We start from the raw sequence: 18250 nt of genomic DNA on the forward strand, positions 1-18250 counted from the left end.
GTATACACCAAAACTATATTAATGGGGTATCTTCATTTATTTTGAGAAATGAAGAGATTTTTACTTTTTTTTCATATGTTACTATTTAAAATATTGACTTAAATTAAGTCTGCCAATCAATATTGATATTCAACCAAACCCGAAAATGAGATATAGTAACATGGTCCACATTGCAAGATTTTTAAATGTGAATGGTGATGGCTATCTCTATTCAATTTCTCAAATGCATAAAAATATTTACTTGAAGTGGGCCTCTCAACATTTGGTACACACTTATTTATAGACACTAGACAATAAGAGAAATATGTTAAACCATCACAACAAACATTAATGGCAATCAACAAAATCAGAAGAATCCCAATGGCAATGAACACCAAGGAAGGAGTACTATTACTGCATCTTTGGTCAGAAGCTAACATCCACAAAGTTGATTCAAGTAAACCAAATCAAGTTTCTCACCCAAACCTAAATGTATCATGAAACTTTATCAAAATGTATTTTTAAAGTAAAATTATAAAGACTTGTTCCTTGAGTTAGCAGCAAGAACTTCATTAATTTTTTTTTCTACTTCAGAGTATCATGCTCATTATTTCTCAATGTTTTTTTTCCTGCCTTCCCAAGCAAAATCCAACTGGCTAATGCATTAAAGTAGCCCTTGCTTGACACACTACCTTTCAGTGATGTTATAAGCAGGTATGCTGACAACTTAATTTCCACCAACCTTTTAAAAAAAAAATTAAATTTTTGGTGATGTTATTGGAAAAAACCCAACTCACTAGCATATAATAAATGGTACAAAAAAAAAAAGCTTTCGATCGAACCACTTACCATTTATATTCACGCACCAAGGCCAATAGTACTAGACGTCAGGGACTACTAAAAAAACTTAATCCCACATACAATAAATATATGGTTTGAGGTGAGTTTATAAAGAGAGACACCCTAATACACTTTAATAGACAATTTTATAAGGATGAATTAGACTCAATATAAAGTCGACGTAATATATATTTGCCTTCCATCCATCATTTCTGCATGCATCAAGCAGTACTCACTGCAAAGTCAACAAAAATAAAATATGGTGATGATGAAGCATCCATTCCTCTCTCTCCCACTTCTTCTAATGCTTATTTTCTCTTCCACCACAATTTTAGTCCAAAAATCATCTGCTGCTACACCAGCCCCGGAACCTGCAGAATCAGCCCCGACCGACATTATCCGAATCCTCAGAAAGGCTGGAGGATTCGCCACGTTAATCCGTCTTCTCCAAACAACAAAAGTATCCACCCAAATCAACTCTCAACTCCTAACCTCAAATGGCGGCTTAACCATGTTCGCGCCAAATGACAACGCCTTTTCAAGCCTCAAACCCGGCTTCCTCAATTCCCTTAGTGACGAACAAAAGAACAAGCTCATCCAATTCCACTTGCTACCTACATTTGTATCTGTGTCAAATTTCGATACTTTGAGCAATCCTGTAAGGACACAGGCTGGTGATGACCCTTATAGATTGGCATTGAATGTAACAAGTTCAGGAAACCAAGTGAACATAACAACAGGCATTGTTAATGTAACACTTGGTGGCACTGTATACACCGACCATCAGCTCGCGGTTTATCAAGTGGACAAAGTGCTTCTTCCTCGAGATTTCTTCGTCGCTAAGCCACCTGCACCAGCTCCAGCACCGGAAAAGAGTACTAAAGTTTCATCTAAGAAGAAATCTGATGATAGCGACGAATCAGTTGCAGGAGACAATGATTCTGGTGCTATTGGTGTCAAACAGCAGAATTTGATGTGGATTCCTGTTGCAGTTGCTACCATTATATTAACATCATTTTCATGGTGAACAAGATTGCATATCAAATGTTAAATATGAAGCTACCATGCAACTTGGGAGGATTGATTCCTATTTTGCAGACTTACGAGTACTCCATCTGTAAGAAAATGTAAGCAAAAAAATACATATATTTAGACTATATTTGGTCCAGATACATGTACTTTTTTACTTATATTTTGTTACCGAGGAATAGTGCTTTTGTTTAATAATTGTCTTTGTTAATTTTTCTTTATTTCTTATTTTTCCTATGAGTCAAGTCACTTTGTATGTGTGGTGGTGTTAAAAGAAAAATGAATGTATGCCAAATGAGAAAGCTTCAAGATAGAAAATCAGTTATCTTGGAACCTTATTATGTTATTAGCAGAAATCTCAATAATGGTTTTTCTTGATCTTGCACAGTATCACCACTACAATATGCTAAATTTTTTATATATATATATCCTAATGTTGCTTGAAGGAAATTATTTCTCGGGAAGTACCGATTTTCTTCATTATGTAGTTACTGCCAACCTTATAGCTTGTCAACATTGCAAGGCTAAACTCCTTCAGAGTTCTGAACCCCATATCTTCTTTTCCTCACAGCTTATTCCATGCAATTCAATGATTCTTTCTTTCACCTTGTTTGCTCTCCACCAGAACTTTGAAATCATACTTTTAATATGGTCACATAAGCTATCCAGAAGCTTGAAGTAGCTCATGACATAAGTTACCCTGTTGTTTGTTTGGACAGTCTCTCCTCCAATGCTGGATCAATTTGCAGCTGAAGCACTCTGATGTTTTTCTATTCTTGGACTTAGACCTTTTCTTCCCTGCTTACCTTTTGTTTCTCCCAAGTTCTTGACCTTTTTTACATACAAAGCTTCTTTGACATATGTCAATGTTTTATCTTTGCATGACTAATATCATCAACTTAATAGAGTATTTTTCATAAGTAAGAATTGTCATTAGGTGATCGAACGAAACTGATAAAGAACAAAACAGAATAATAGTCTTATCTTCGTCATCGACCGTCACCCCAAGTCTCACCAAATAGATTATTGCAAATTGGATCATTTTTACATTTTCAACCTATACAATTATTAGTTCATGTTCGTAAGCATTTTACACAAATATTGACTTTTCAATTTCTTGCACATATATTGCATATGTCCATCCACTCAACTTCTACCACGTCTGTCGGTTTCTTCTCACTCGTCACGCCTCACGCAATTTCTTTTGAAGACCTTATTGTGTCAACAGATGCTTAACCCTATTTAGCCATAATGTGAATTGTTTGTTCTGTCGTCTCATAATTAAATCTATATAGAATATTTTGTGATCTACCGTATATAATTCATCCTTAAAAAAATATTGAGCATATATCCTTATTAAATAACGCACTTCATTCGGGTAGTTTTGTCTAATATTGTGTCACAATGACACGCTCGTTACTACCATTGTTATTTTTTTTTATCATGATGCTACACATTTGCTGAAAAAACTTGTGTTTAATTAATTGAATATGTCAATAAGGTAAAAAGAATTGTAGAGTAGCGATTATGGTGCATTTTTCACATATATTAAGAAACATAGTTGGTGAATTAAATGGTTCCATTTTGTATGTAGATATTCCTAAAATACCCTTTGTATATCAATGCGTCTAACTCTAACTTTTCATATTCTAAGTTAGTAATATTAATTAGGGGTATGTTTCGACAAAAATAATAAATAAACCTAGTAAATTGCATATTTAATGAAAAGAATTCTTCAAAGGGGATTACAATTAAGGTGAATTTTATATTTGATCAGCCTTAGATACAATAAATTGATGTCCTCCAATGTTCAAGAAAATCTCCCCAAACCTTAGAATTTGGCGGTGGCTTTCTCGCATCTCTTTGCTAGTCTTATCTCTCTAGCTCTTTAGTGGTCTTCCTCCTCCTTTTTTTTTTAAAAGTATTTTGTATATCTTGTTCTCCCTTTTAAAAACAAGTCTTTGCCTTTAACCAAATCCGGACCAATTCATTTCATAATATATATTTCATCCCTCTCAGTAATTTGGGGATTTGATTATTTCTTACCTATTAACAAAATTCTATAAATAAAAAAGATAATATTACTTTTACCAAATTATATTTGTTAAAAATTGGTGTATTATTCATAAATATATAATAAAATATATTGCACTAGAAATGATGTAAGTAGAATAATTGAGAAATTTAGGATTTTTATTATATATACCCTTTTTTTTATTTGACCAAAATGCCACACTCCGACAAAAAAACATAAATATTTGGGGATGCGACGTTGTAGTGGTGTATATATATATATATATATTTGTCATTTAATAAATAATTATATTTATTATTAAATATATTCATTATTATTTAATAAATTATAAATAATTAAAATATTTAAAAATTTAAAATAGTATTAATAAAATAAAATACATTAATAAATAATAATAAATAAAATATAATAATAATAATAATAATTTTAATAATAATAATAATAATAAAAAGAATAATGATTTTAATAATAATGTGCCAAAACAAATTGAAGGAAGTTGTTATAATAGGATGAAGTTGTTAATAAGAGGAAGTTATTATAATATCGTGCCAACACAAATACGTGTCCACAATATTTTGCAGATAAAATAATAATTTATTTTCTTAACAACTCCCTCTTATTTAATAATATTTTTTTTCCTAAATATTGTTAACGTAATTAAATATTGTTAATGTAATTAAAAAATAATAATCATAATATTTAAAAAATATAAAATTTTAATAATAAAATCAAACAAAATATTTAACATATTTGAGTAACATGTTATATTATTTTGACACCTAGTGAGACGTTTTTAAATTATTGAAAGCTAACAAATTACATCATCGTTAATTAAATAAGAGAAAGTTTTTATCGGTAAAATATTAGAAACACGTTCTTTGTTCTGGTACGGTATTATAACAACTTTATTTTGTTTTGGCACATTATTATTAAAATTATTATTCTTTTTTTTATTATTATTATTAATGTATTTTATTTATTATTATTATTATTTATTAATTTATTTTATTAATACTATTTTGAATTTTTAAATATTTTAATTATTTATAATTTATTAAATAATAATAAATATAATTAATAATAAATATAATTATTTATTAAATGGCAATATATATATATATATATCGCATATCTGGAATGCGACCTTCTATTAAGCAGGACATCTTTGTATTTTTTTTTTTGGAGCGTGGCATTTTTGTCAAATACAAAAAAAAAAGATATATATATATATATATAAAATCAGTGAAATAAAGGGTGAATACATTTTTAAAATCAATAAATATGTCAAAATATCTCATTTAAAAAAAAACATTTTAATTAAATAATATTTTTTTCTCTATAACAGTTGTCATCAGTATTTCATTAAAATAAAATGATATAATTTTTAGTATAGAAAAATAAAAAATATTTTTACAAATTAAACAAAATAATATTTTGGTGTTATCACATATCTATGATTGGTAGGTACTAGGTACCAAATTATGCTTTCCCTTTCCCTTTGAGGTATATATGTTTTTTATTTATTTATAAAAAAACAGTGATCGTCTTAACGCACTTGAATGAGATAATAAAAATTTCTTATAATTTAATTAGATGTGTTTGATTTAAATCCAATTTTAAAATGTATTAATGTTAGATTTTTTAAAGAAGAATTTTGTTATCCGTTATCATTTTAAGGGAGAGTTTTTATTTATAACTTATCATATTAGTTAAAAAAAGTTAGTGATTCCTTCATATTTTTTACTCCTAATTTTTGCTGAATGTTCTAATTATTGTACAACTTTTCATTTTAGGGAACAACTTTGAAGAAAGCTGGTTCTTGTGGAAAACTTTATAGACCCAAAATCATAATAGATTACCTTTTATAAAAATAGGTTCGTTGTTGTTCTTCCCTATCATCTTGTCCATCTGTTTATATTTGGTAACATTTTGAAAGTTTTGATACAGTATCATTTTGCTTACATCTTTTCATTTTGCTTAAATAATTTACAGGATCCAGAGTAGGGTATAATGGTAATTCTTCTTCAAGGTAATACATTTTAAAAGATACAACATTTATTGTAACATTTTTTGTAGTCTTTTTTAGAAGGATATGCATGAAAATGAAAACTTATTAAATCTGAGTTTGAACCCACAATTAAGATTGTTTTAATGTTCTATTGCTAATTGCTTTATATTAAACTAGAATTTAAGTAAATTTAAATGTATTTTTTGTCTATTTATTTTGTTTAAAATAAATTTTTAGTTTCTTATTTTTTAAAGTGTATTTGTTGGTCTCTATTAATTATTTCTTGGGATTCTTTTGTCGCTGCATTATTTTATAGTGTCACAATCTCATTAATGACGTGATATTTAGATAATATTTGTGAGTTGTATAAATATTTTTCATGTTATTATTATTGTAATTAATTATATTTATACATTAAAATATTAAAAACAATTTATTTTATTTTATTTATATATAAAAATATTTAAATAATAAAATATTAAATTTATTTATTTTAATAATTTTTTTTAATAATTTAAAAATTAGTATAAAATAAGTAAAATTTTATTTTTAATATTTAAGTTTATTACATTTTTAATATAATTTAATATTTATTTTATTTATATATTGAAATATTAAAAATAAATTTATTTTATCTATAAATTAAATTATTTAAAGTTTAAATTTATAATTTTAAATAAATTATTTTTTCCAAATTAATAAATATCACTTAAATGTCACGTCATTAAATTATCATATACTAAAAAAATAATAGAGATAAAATAATTTTCAAGAATTAATTAATAAAGAGATCAAATAACTGATTTTATTAATAACAAGATTAAAAATTCATTTTTGACAAAACAAAAGACTAAAAATAAATTTAAGTCATTAAAGTAAAAGAAAACTATTCACCATTAACCAATACCCCTTTTATTTCTTGTCATGTGAGACACATTTATGTCTCTAGGGGTCTGCCCCGGTCATATTTAAAAAAACACCCCCCTATTTGTTCTTTACCTCTTTTTCTTTCTAATGAAACTTTCTTCTCTATTGATTATTTTCTTAATTGATGCTTTGGAATTGAGAAATTCAGAATTTCTATGAAGGTTTTGAATAAGATGTACAGACTAAATAAATTGTTACATATATTGGTTAGTGTGAGAAATCAAATAATGTAATAGTTAGGTTAATTTCTTTTTTTTAAATTTCTTGTGTAAGACTTCTTTTGGAGAACTTGTTTATATTCTTCTGCTGCATTGGCTAGTGGACCATGGAATGGCAAAATAATTGTGAAATATTTTCAAAATAATGGTAATATATGTATCTATAATTGGTTATACATAATATGATATTGTTGGTGAATATTTGAACGGTAAATACATATATCCGTTCTCGTAAACAGTGGCAAAAGAAGAATTGCAACTCTTTTTCAAGTAACATTATTTTTCCTATAAATATGGTCACTTTGGACAGCAAAGAACGAATTGAAGTAATTGTCTTCCATTTTCTTTCACTAATTCTCATATATTAAGTCAACTTATTATTTTCTAATGCATGAGAAAAGAATAGGTAACATTATTTTGTAACATACTATTGAAAGATATTATTGGTGTGATAGTGCAAATCATATCAAGGTTTTCAAAGTACCCTGAAGGGAATTCGCTGGTTATCTCATTTGCATCCAATTAGTGAGGGCAAATCTAACCTAAAGGCTAGTGTAACAACACGCTTTTAATTTTACTACATATAATCTTCATCAACAATTTTACTATTAAAGTCTTACAGCAATTGTCACCAACACATTTCTCCTTTCTTTTGAAGATAATGAGTTTGCAAAAGTTGAGTTAAATGAGTTTAAAAAAAAAGAGTATAATTTAAGTATAATTATCACTAAATAAATTGTTAAGCTTTGAAAATCACATCAGATCTTAAAAATAGATTTATGAAGGTAAAATAGAGGACATCATTTTATTTCATAGAGGTTTAACGTTGGAGACGAAATTGTTTAACGGAAATTACATTCGAGAAGTTTTTAATAATTTTAATAATTTCAAGATATTTGACACTTTCAAATATAAAAATGAAGATTTACTCCTAAATTATGAGTTAGATTTAGTTTTAATATCTTAAAATTATGAGGACCAAGACACTATTAATCTTTAAAAAATTATCATTCGATGTAGTGGGAGATGAAAACAAGGCATATGCTAGGATGGACTGCACAATTAACAAAGGTGAAGAGCTGAAGGATGAAGGAACCTTCTTCGATTTTTGTCCTACATTGATAGCTTTACCAACAAGTTGTTTTATTTTTCAACTTTTTTTTCTAATACCAACAAGTTGTTTAATTCTTTACATCAATGAATATTTTATCTCAAATTTTAAGCTTGTTGAACAAGGCAAATTGACCAATGACTTTATGATCATTATATAAGACACACAATTTATTCGACTTAGGATATAAGACAAATTAATTAAATGGCACAAGTAAAGCTACATGGATTTTGGTACAGTCCCTTTACTTTGAGGGTGGTATTGACCCTTAAACTAAAAGGTATTCCATATGAGAACATAGAAGAAGATCGTTTCAACAAGAGTCCTCAACTTCTTGAATACAATCCAGTTCACAAGAAGACTCCAGTGCTTGTTCATGATGGAAAACCTCTATGTGAGTCGATGATTATTGTTGAATATATTGATGAGAAATGGCCACAATACCCTTTGCTTCCTGTTGATCCTTATGAGAGAGCTCAAGCTAGGTTTTGGGTTAAATATGCTGATGAAATGGTACGTTTAATTATATGCATTTTTCTAACATGTTTTTTTGTATCTTGAATCCTTGATCATTTGTAATAATCATGTTTAGTTGAGCTAATTTACTTATTTTTTATTTTGACTCAACTGAGGTAATAATTTACTTACTTAGTTAGTGTATTTTTGCTTAATTGGTGATTTTGTTTTGTTTAGATTTAATTTAATGCACTAGTTATGTTAAACAAATGATATATCATCCATTTGGATAAATAACAAAGCATAAATATTATTAATCCGTTTTTAAATTTTTACACCAATCTATAATAAAATAAAAATATTAGATAAAATAACAAACATAAATGTAATTTATCATACCCAAATTTTCCAAAATAAAGCACAGATTAGGGGTTTATCAATAAGAGGAAATTAATTTCGATGTTTTCTGTTTTTTTTTAAAGAATGTTTATTATTTTTTAAATACTACAAAATTTGTTACTTGACGTGCTCTGTTATAAGAATGTCACAAACAACACTTTTAAAAAGAAGAATTATTATTTAATTATTATTATATTTTTTAAAATACATATTATTTAATTATTTTTAATATATATTAATTAATTAATTTTTTTTCTATTTTTTATTTAATGTGTGGCCAAATGACGTGTTTTAATATGTGTCTACAAAAGAATTGTTCTTGTAACTGTGCTTAGAGGGGAAGAGAGGTGATAATTTATTTTTCTTTTCAAAAAAGCTATACAATATTGATTTTAAAAATGATATAACTTGTGATTGTAATGTTATATAGTAATTTATTATATTTTTAACTTTTTTTAATATATACCAAAATATAGACAGTTCTTCAAAGTCCTCTCATCCAAAATTTAACTTTCAAATACACCTTAAATTTTCTTCTTTTAATTCAAATAATGCACGAGAGTTGCGGAAGCAGCACCTATAGTAAAAACTCTACTTAGGTGGTTTGGGCATATAGAGAGGATACTTATAGATTCTATAGTGAATAAGTAGAACAAATGAAGGATAGTCCAATCGTTAGAGTGAGATGATGACCTAAGAAAACTATAAGAAAAATTAGGTTTAATTACACTTTTGACCTATCTAATTTTTCACTTATGTGATTTTGGTCCTCTTGTTTTAAACGAACAATTTTGGCTCCTCACATTTACCCTCTTTTTAATTTTGTAGTCCCTCACTTGTTTTTTCTAATTTTTTGTTTGAAGTGATATGACATGTGAACTTTCTAATGACCTGGCATGATATGATGCTTTTTATTGTAATTAATTAAATAAAACAACTTTATATTTACTTAATTAAAACAATAAACCTGAATTAGAATAACTGTTGTATCTCTTATTTCCTCCTGAAACCATTATGTTTTTTATGGAAATAAGTTTAGTGAATAGCAATAATGTGGCGACAGAAGTAGTTAAAGAATTTGTAGATATCTCAAAACAAAGAGATAATGGACTAAATCTAAAATTAAAATAATTTATTTTGTAAAAAATAAAGTAAAATAAAATAATTTCCATCATGTCATGTCAATTCATTAAAAAGTTGACTCTATTATGTCACATCACCAAATAAGTGGGGGACTGCAAAATTAAAAAATGATAAATGTGAGGGGTCAAACTCGCTGATTTTAAATTAAGGAATTAAAATCGTACAATTGAAACATTAAAAGGTCAAAAGTGCAATTAAGTCGGAAAAACTATTAAAAAATGCTTAAAATTAATGAGCTTGAATGAGATATGCTATATGATCATAGAATCCTATAACACCATTTGATCTATGCAGTTCATCCTATTTAGTGGATGATGTTGTAATTCAAATAATGAATCATGAATGTCATAGATTGATATCCAGCATTTTAATGTGATGATTGGTAATATACTAGTGGATGTTATATAGTGTAAAAATGTACTACATTAATATTTCTTCAAAAAATCCAATTTTCTTTTCCTTAACATTCCTATCTAGATATCTTTAATTAATTCTTTATTTAAAATGAAATTATAAATTGGGGTCTATTTTGAAAGATTCCTGCAGTTGGTGCACTCTTCAGTAGCAGTGGTGTTGAAGAGAGGGAGAATAGCATAAACAAAATCTGGGAACATCTTAAAGTTGTTGAACAACATTGCTTTGGCTATGAGAAGAATATTTTTGGAGGAAACACAATTAACATTGTGGACATAGCTTTTGGTTCAGCTATCAAGTTTCTTATAACTATTGAAGATATAATTGAAGTGAAGATCCTAGATGCTGAGAAATTCCCCCACCTACATTCATGGTTTAATAATTTCAAAGATGCCCCTGTCATCAATGAAAACCTCCCTGATCATCAGAAAGTGGTAGCTTTCATCAAGTCTCTTCTACAAAAGTCTTTGCAATCTTCTTAAGAAAAGGTAGGTATATTTTACATGAAGTGGTAATAAGACACATTTATGTCTGTGTCATGTTTTTATGTGTATGTTATCAACCTTGCGATTGGTTTGTTTTAATAGTTTACACATAAAAGTAATTATAAGCTTGTTGCATTTGCTTTGATTTAAAATAAAAACAAAAACTTGTGTGTGGTTTATTATCAATAAACATACAATAGTCAAATTGACTATATTTACTGTTTACAGTTAGTTATTAAATAGAATAACTTAAAAATGTATTTGAAAAATTGTTGTATTAATTTAATATAAAATAATTACTTTTCAAATAAATGTTTCAGCAAACCATCACCATTTATATTCCTCTACACCACCACCACTAGCACCAATCTACTCACCATCACCCGTCTACTCACCACCTATCCAAAATACTCATCACCCATGATATATTGTCTGTGATATGTTCAAATTAGTGATATATTGTCTAAAATATGTTATAGTAATATTTTTATTTAAGTTTTGAGTCAAAAATAAAATACTCATCATTCATGATATATTGTGTCTGATATGTTCAAGTCAGTGATATATTGTCTAAAATATGTTATAGTAATATTTATATTTAAGTTTTGAGTCAAAAATAAAATACTCATCACCCATAATATATTGTCTGTGATATATTCAAGTCAGTGATATATTGTCTAAAATATGCTATAATAATATTTTTATTTACGTTTTGAGTCAAAAATAAAATTAAACAAAGTTTAATTTTGATATAATGGAATACAAAAAAAAAAAAAAATCACAACAATAATAGTATTATAAAAAGACTTTCAAAGGGATTTGAACTTCGTCCCTTAACGTTCAAAGTGTCGAAATCTCTTCACACTAAATTGACTATAGTAAATTTAATCTTAAAAAACATCTTCTACTATATACAAATTGAAATTTATTATCAATCATCTATTATGGAACAGCCGTCATAACAGTTTTCTAGATGGAAAACAAAAAAAATCAGCTGGAAATCTTCCTATTTCCACACATAAGAAGCATCTTAGTTTTCTTGTATTATAGCAAGCAATGTCTCTGCCTTCTTTAAGTGGAAGCTCGTTTTATTGACCTACATGAAGAAGTCACAACATTATTCTTTAACTTCACAGTGCATATCAACTTCAATTTGTATATATCATTATCAAAGAAAATATAAAAAATCTTAAACAACTCAAAAAATCCAATTAGGAATATTATTCTTTAACTCTAATATGCATATCAACTTCAATTTTTAATATTTTTACCATATTTCAGAATTCTAATTGATTAAACATTTAACCAAATCTTCCAAAAGAAATAAAATAAAATAAAATTTAACAACAAAAATCATGAAATTGTGCTATTAATTGAAAGTACATAGTAGAGGTAACAAAATCATCAAATAATGCAATAAAAACAAAACCCCACAAAAGAGGAAACAAGGAGAAGATAAAGAGAAAATGACAATACCACAATGAGTAGCAACAAAACGAACATAACAAGGAAAATAAAAAGGCTAGAACGACCATAATCAAGTTTTGTGATTTTGAGAGAAAAGAGTAAACATATTGAGGTTGAACAAGAACAAACCGATTCAGATGAGTTTTGTGATTTGGGGGAAAAGGAATAGGGTTTTATTGAGGGGAAAAAAAGGGTTTTGCGAATTGAGAGGAAAAATGAGTGAAGGAAAAAGAGATGGATAAAAGTAGGAAAAAATAAAGATAAATACATTTTATTGAAAATAAGAAAGAGTAAAATATTTAACGTTACAAATTAGAAAAATGTAGCATCGGACCAACTGACGTTAAAAGGGTGAATAAAATTAAAAAATTTAACGTCGGACTAACCGACACTAATGTTTAATAAAAAAAACAAAAACAAAAATTTTAAAGCACTAGCATCCGTTGGACTAATGCTAATAACGTTTGTGTGGAGGTCTTACGCTAAAATTATTTTTTCCAATAGTGTATATACTAGTATTTTTTTGGTGAGATTTTGTTTTAACAAATAACAAGGAGTATATATTAGCATTGAGAACATGTGTAATTAGGATCGGCTCAAAGCCCAAACTAGTAAAACAAGAACTTTAGACCTCAATTTATTTTTTTTTACTTTTTCATGTATATTTAGTTCTTAAAATGAAAAACATTTAACTACTACAACAAGTAAAATACCTTATAATTATAAAAATAATATAATTATTGATATATTTAATCAAAGTGTTTTGCATATCAAAAAACAAGAAAGGTAGGATTTAATAAAATTATATTAAAATATTGTTGTTAGTATTAAAAATGTTTTTATTTCATTTTAATCAAAATTTTGTTTTAGAGTTTCTTTTAAATATCGATAAGTGTTGATTGAATTTAACATTTCGAGTTTAAGTATCCAATAAAAAAAGTTAGATGGTCAATATATTGTGTTTAACTATTGTGTACAACGACAATAGTTTAATATCATCAATCAATGTTAATGTTATGTATCAACCATTACAATAAAATTGAACATAAGGTATCTTGGGAAGCACCTTGTTATTTTCATGTCTCCTCTGTAACGTCTTTGTCCAATATCATTCCCCTTTCCCAAATCCATCAATTCAATTAATCCTACAATAATGTTAAAAATAAGGTTCTCTCATGCATCTTCTATATCACATAAAGCATCAATTTGGAAAAGATGGCAATAGTAATAATTAGATAAAAACTCCTTATTCTCCATGATAGATGGGATACACCACCTTCACATAACACAACTACAAAATTAATCTCACAACCATATAATATTTCACCAACCAATCATTTCCTTTCCCTCTTTATAGCACCCTCAACTCTACACATCATACACACAAATATTTCATTTCACATTCTTCCATATCCATCAAAAGCATAAAAAAAATCTACAAAATTTAACAAAACCACTAGAATCAAGATGAAAAAAATATTTCTTTTATTTTTCTCACTCTTTGTTCTCTTTTCCTCCACTTTATCAATTTCACCTGCATCATCCCCAAAATCTTCTCCAACAGCACCATCACCAAAACCATTAGTCCCAACATTACCTCAATCACCAGACACAACAGATTCTGTCCCAGATGACATAACAAGAATCTTAAAAAAGGCGAAAATATTCTCCGTCCTAATCCGTCTCCTAAAATCAACAGAAATCATGAGCAGCATCAATTCACAGCTCATCACAGCGAAAACCGGTGGACTAACAATCCTAGCACCAGATGATGCTGCATTTTCAAACCTCAAAGCAGGGTTCCTTAATTCCCTAAACGAAGGCCAAAAAATCGAACTTTTACAATTCCACATCCTACCCGAATACGTTTCGAGCTCGAATTTCGATTCATTAAGCAACCCTGTTCAAACTGTAGCTGGTAAAGACCCGACAAGACTTCCACTAAATGTTAATGCATTAGGCAACAGTGTTAACATTTCAACAGGAGTTGTTAATGCTTCAATTGTTGGTGTTGTGTACTCTGATAACAAGCTTGGTATTTATCGTTTGGATAAGGTTCTTCTTCCTCTTGATTTCTTTGCTACTACTAAGGCTCCTGCTTTGGCTCCAACTCTTGCTAAGGCTCCTAAAGGTGCTAAAGAGAATTCTTCTAGTGAAGATCAAGATGAAGATGATGAGGGAAAAAGTAAATCTGGTGCAGTGAGTTTGTGTGGTTATTTTGGAACAAATTTGATGCTTTTTGTTGTTGTAGTAGCAATCATGTTGAGTTGATCAATTTGGAAGCTGCATTTTGAGTTTTCTTGTCAAGCACGCCATGGGATTTTTTTTATTTTATTTAAATTTTTTTATATGTGTTTCTTGATTTATTGTGTATGGTGTTTTGAAGAGGAGGTGAATACTTGTATCATTTTTATTGTATAAAAAATGTTTGATTTGGGATGAGTAATTTGTTTGATTCTTCAAATTTGTAATCTATTATTGCTTAATATGAATATTTCATATGCTTACAGTTCATGGAAGTATAGTTCATTAATTCATTAGACTGCTAAAGTTTTTGAATAGATGGATAAGGTATTAACACAGAAAAGCAAAAGAAAAATCTGGATAAACAAAAATACAAATAAACTTCATTCATACTAAAATTAAAATAGTACAAAGAGGTTTAATTATTAAGAAAACAAAAAACACGTTAACGATACACATAAAAGTTGTGGATGCTAATGAAAAATAACCAAATCAAAATCTTAATTCTAACAATTAAACTAATGTCTTCCACCGATCAATAGTCAAGAATATTGTGAGATCCACAATTTTTAATGTCATTTATCTTTGGAAGAAAATATTTGTTGATGTTCTTTCATATCGACTATAGGTGATCTCTAATACGATCAATCTAACCAGTATTAACAAACCATGTGGTTGTAGCATCCATAAGTCACTTATTCAAAATATAATACCGCCAAAACAAGTTGTTTGCCTCTTTAACCACTGCACCAAAACGAAAAAGTAAAAAAAGACACACTACGTAATGAATAAACCAACATTGCATTCAGACAACAAAATCATAGTTAAAATACAAAGAAAAAAAAAACTAAATAAACAAAAAAAATTACTTACTTAAATTGAATAAAAATAATTGGAAAGAGGGATTTAAAAAAAAAACTAAATCAGTCCTTTTAATGAAAGAGGAAGAGAGAAACTACTAAAAGAGTTATTTTTAGTTGGAAAGGTGGCGGCTTTGTCATCCTCCACTCTTAAGTTTTTCTTGCATTTGAAACTAGAATTTTTTTTTCTTACAAGAATATGCATCAATTTTATGGACCATTTACTTGAAACCGGAACGTTAGTCAAATTCATTTTTCACCCACTCTAAAAGGGTGATATATTATATTTGTTAGAGGAATAATTATATTTTAGATTTTTAAGAGAATAAACTTTTTTATGAAAAAAATTAGAATGAGAGGATTGCACTCTAATCTAAGGTAGAGAATAATATATGGTTCATTAAATACTTATAAAATGATTTATATTTGTCTACCTCTACGATATTGATGAAGAAAATAAACTTTATAAAAAAAGGAAATATAATAATTGTATAGAAAAATAAAAACAAAAACATTTTAATGGAGTGTAAATATTCCCTTTAGTTCTTGAAAGTAACATGCCGTGTCAAATGGGTCCCTAAATAAAACACAAATATTTAAAAGTTATTGAATTAACATTCCGTATCTAAATAAAATAAAAATATAGGCTAAATTTATCTGTGGTCCCTTAACTTAATTTCAGGTAACGTTTTAGTCCTTTATCTTTTTTTTTCTTTCCGAATTGGTCATTTATTTTAATTTTAAGTGACAATTTGATATTTTATGTTTTAAAATTTCAACAATGTTATCCTTTTTTGTACAAAAATTCAAAAAAATCATCAAAATTTTCAACCAAAACCCATTAAATTAACAATCATCTTCAATATAATGCAAATTTTATCAAATCCATAACTTAAATATTCAAATACACTTATATTTTCATCTCCAACAACATCAAATAAAGAATAAAAATACGAGTTTATTTCAAGATTTAAAATATGAATTTGATTAAATTTGTATTTTATTGAAGATGATAATGAATTTTATGAGTTTTGGTCGAAAAATTTGATGATATTTTTGAATTTTTTTGTAAAAAAAATGACAATATTATTGAAATTTTAAAACATAAAATATCAAATTGTCACTTAAAATTAAAATAAATTACCAACTTGAGAAAAAAAAAGATAAAGAACTAAAACGTTACCTAAAATTAAGTTAAGGGACGACAAATATATTTTAGCCTAAAATATAATTATCTTTTTCAAAAACCATCTTCTTCGAATTGAAATAATTGTAACCCATTTGTTGGGTCCTTTTCCTTAGATATAGAAAAATAGCTAATTGAGAAATTAGTCTCTAATTGAATGTACAATACATGGATTGATCTTCAAATATAATAAAAATTGTAATCTTAAATTAACTTCATCACATATTTTTCATCATAATTTAAAAAAAAAAATTGGGAAAGCAAACCAAAAAGGAGGTAGGAAATGACACAGTTGGGAGAAGGAAATTAATAAAAGAAGTGGTGAAAATCTAAGTAATTAATTTGGTGAAATTTACAATTCTAACAAGTGAGTGTATCCCTTTCAACTGTGAAAGAAAGAGTTTGGTGAGTTGATAACATTAAGTGTGTGTCATCCTCCGATGCCATGGATGAGAATGAGATCCACTTACACCATCAGCTTGAGTTTTCTTTCACAAAGTCTAGAAACAGAACCACCAATAACAATGTTATTATGGATTTTATCATCATTGCTCCTACATCCAGAGCCTATAATTTCCCCGAATGTACTAATGCAATATGGCTCGTTATAAGAAAAAAATTCATGATTTCATGATTTTTTATGGGGTTGGGGATATAAAGGTTATAGTTTTTTCTATTTGAAGAAGATGATTATGTTTTATTTAACTTTCACTTTGGTCTTGGGATAATAAATTGGACTCAATAAATATGAAGTTTCATACGCATAAGTGTGTGAACTCAAAAATACAAACAACAAATAGAAAAACAATTGACGAAGAAGACTTAAATAATTAAGATAATATTAATTCAAAAACTTTAAAATGTTTTTATTTTTTTAAAGAACGTTGTAACACATATCAATTTCAGACACTAAAGTGAGTTTTACTCTTTTAATGCAATAAAAATGCAATGCGTGACTCTGGATGCGAGATTATAAAAGAACAACATTACACATTACTATTAGAAAATAATAATTGAAAATAGCTAATGGAATGCACGGAACAAATTTTAATTGTTCATTGATAATTTATCACAATTTTTTAAAAATAACTTAAACCTCACCAGAAGTTAATTATTAATGTTGAAAATCATAATTGAGTTCAAGAAAAAAATAAAAAAATAAAATTTAAATTTTAAATTTTAAAATGATAATATAAACAATTATGATACAATTAGTGTAAAATACATATTTTTATACTATCCTTAAAATAACTTACATGTACAATTACACTATATTTAACCGTAACTAATTACTAAGTAATTTAATTATATCTAACTATTCCTATAAAAAAAAGTTGTGGTATTCCATATCAATTACCGTGTAAATAATTTATAGCACTGCAACGAGATTGGTTAAAAAAACCCAGATATATTCACTATTAAATATGCGGCAGATCTTGTACAGAACCA

At 27.4% G+C, this 18250-nt stretch overlaps 3 protein-coding genes across 3 annotated transcripts; all 3 read left to right on the plus strand.

The window, feature by feature from the left end:
- The first annotated feature begins 840 nt into the window (after positions 1 to 840).
- Positions 841 to 2232, plus strand: LOC101508787 (fasciclin-like arabinogalactan protein 12). The gene has a single exon (XM_004505920.4). It carries the CDS (start codon positions 1079 to 1081, stop codon positions 1844 to 1846), a length of 768 nt encoding a protein of 255 aa, XP_004505977.1. The 5' UTR covers positions 841 to 1078; the 3' UTR covers positions 1847 to 2232.
- A 6094-nt stretch (positions 2233 to 8326) lies between these two features.
- On the plus strand, positions 8327 to 11356 carry LOC101508481 (probable glutathione S-transferase). Its single transcript, XM_004505919.4, has 2 exons — positions 8327 to 8660; positions 10682 to 11356. Exons 1-2 carry the CDS (start codon positions 8352 to 8354, stop codon positions 11039 to 11041), a joined length of 669 nt encoding a protein of 222 aa, XP_004505976.1. The 5' UTR covers positions 8327 to 8351; the 3' UTR covers positions 11042 to 11356.
- A 2504-nt stretch (positions 11357 to 13860) lies between these two features.
- Positions 13861 to 15025, plus strand: LOC101508158 (fasciclin-like arabinogalactan protein 11). Its single transcript, XM_004505918.4, has one exon. It carries the CDS (start codon positions 13979 to 13981, stop codon positions 14780 to 14782), a length of 804 nt encoding a protein of 267 aa, XP_004505975.1. The 5' UTR covers positions 13861 to 13978; the 3' UTR covers positions 14783 to 15025.
- The last annotated feature ends 3225 nt before the right edge of the window (positions 15026 to 18250 follow it).

This window comes from Cicer arietinum, chromosome 6, assembly GCF_000331145.2.
Source record: "Cicer arietinum cultivar CDC Frontier isolate Library 1 chromosome 6, Cicar.CDCFrontier_v2.0, whole genome shotgun sequence".
Taxonomy (NCBI): domain Eukaryota; kingdom Viridiplantae; phylum Streptophyta; class Magnoliopsida; order Fabales; family Fabaceae; genus Cicer; species Cicer arietinum.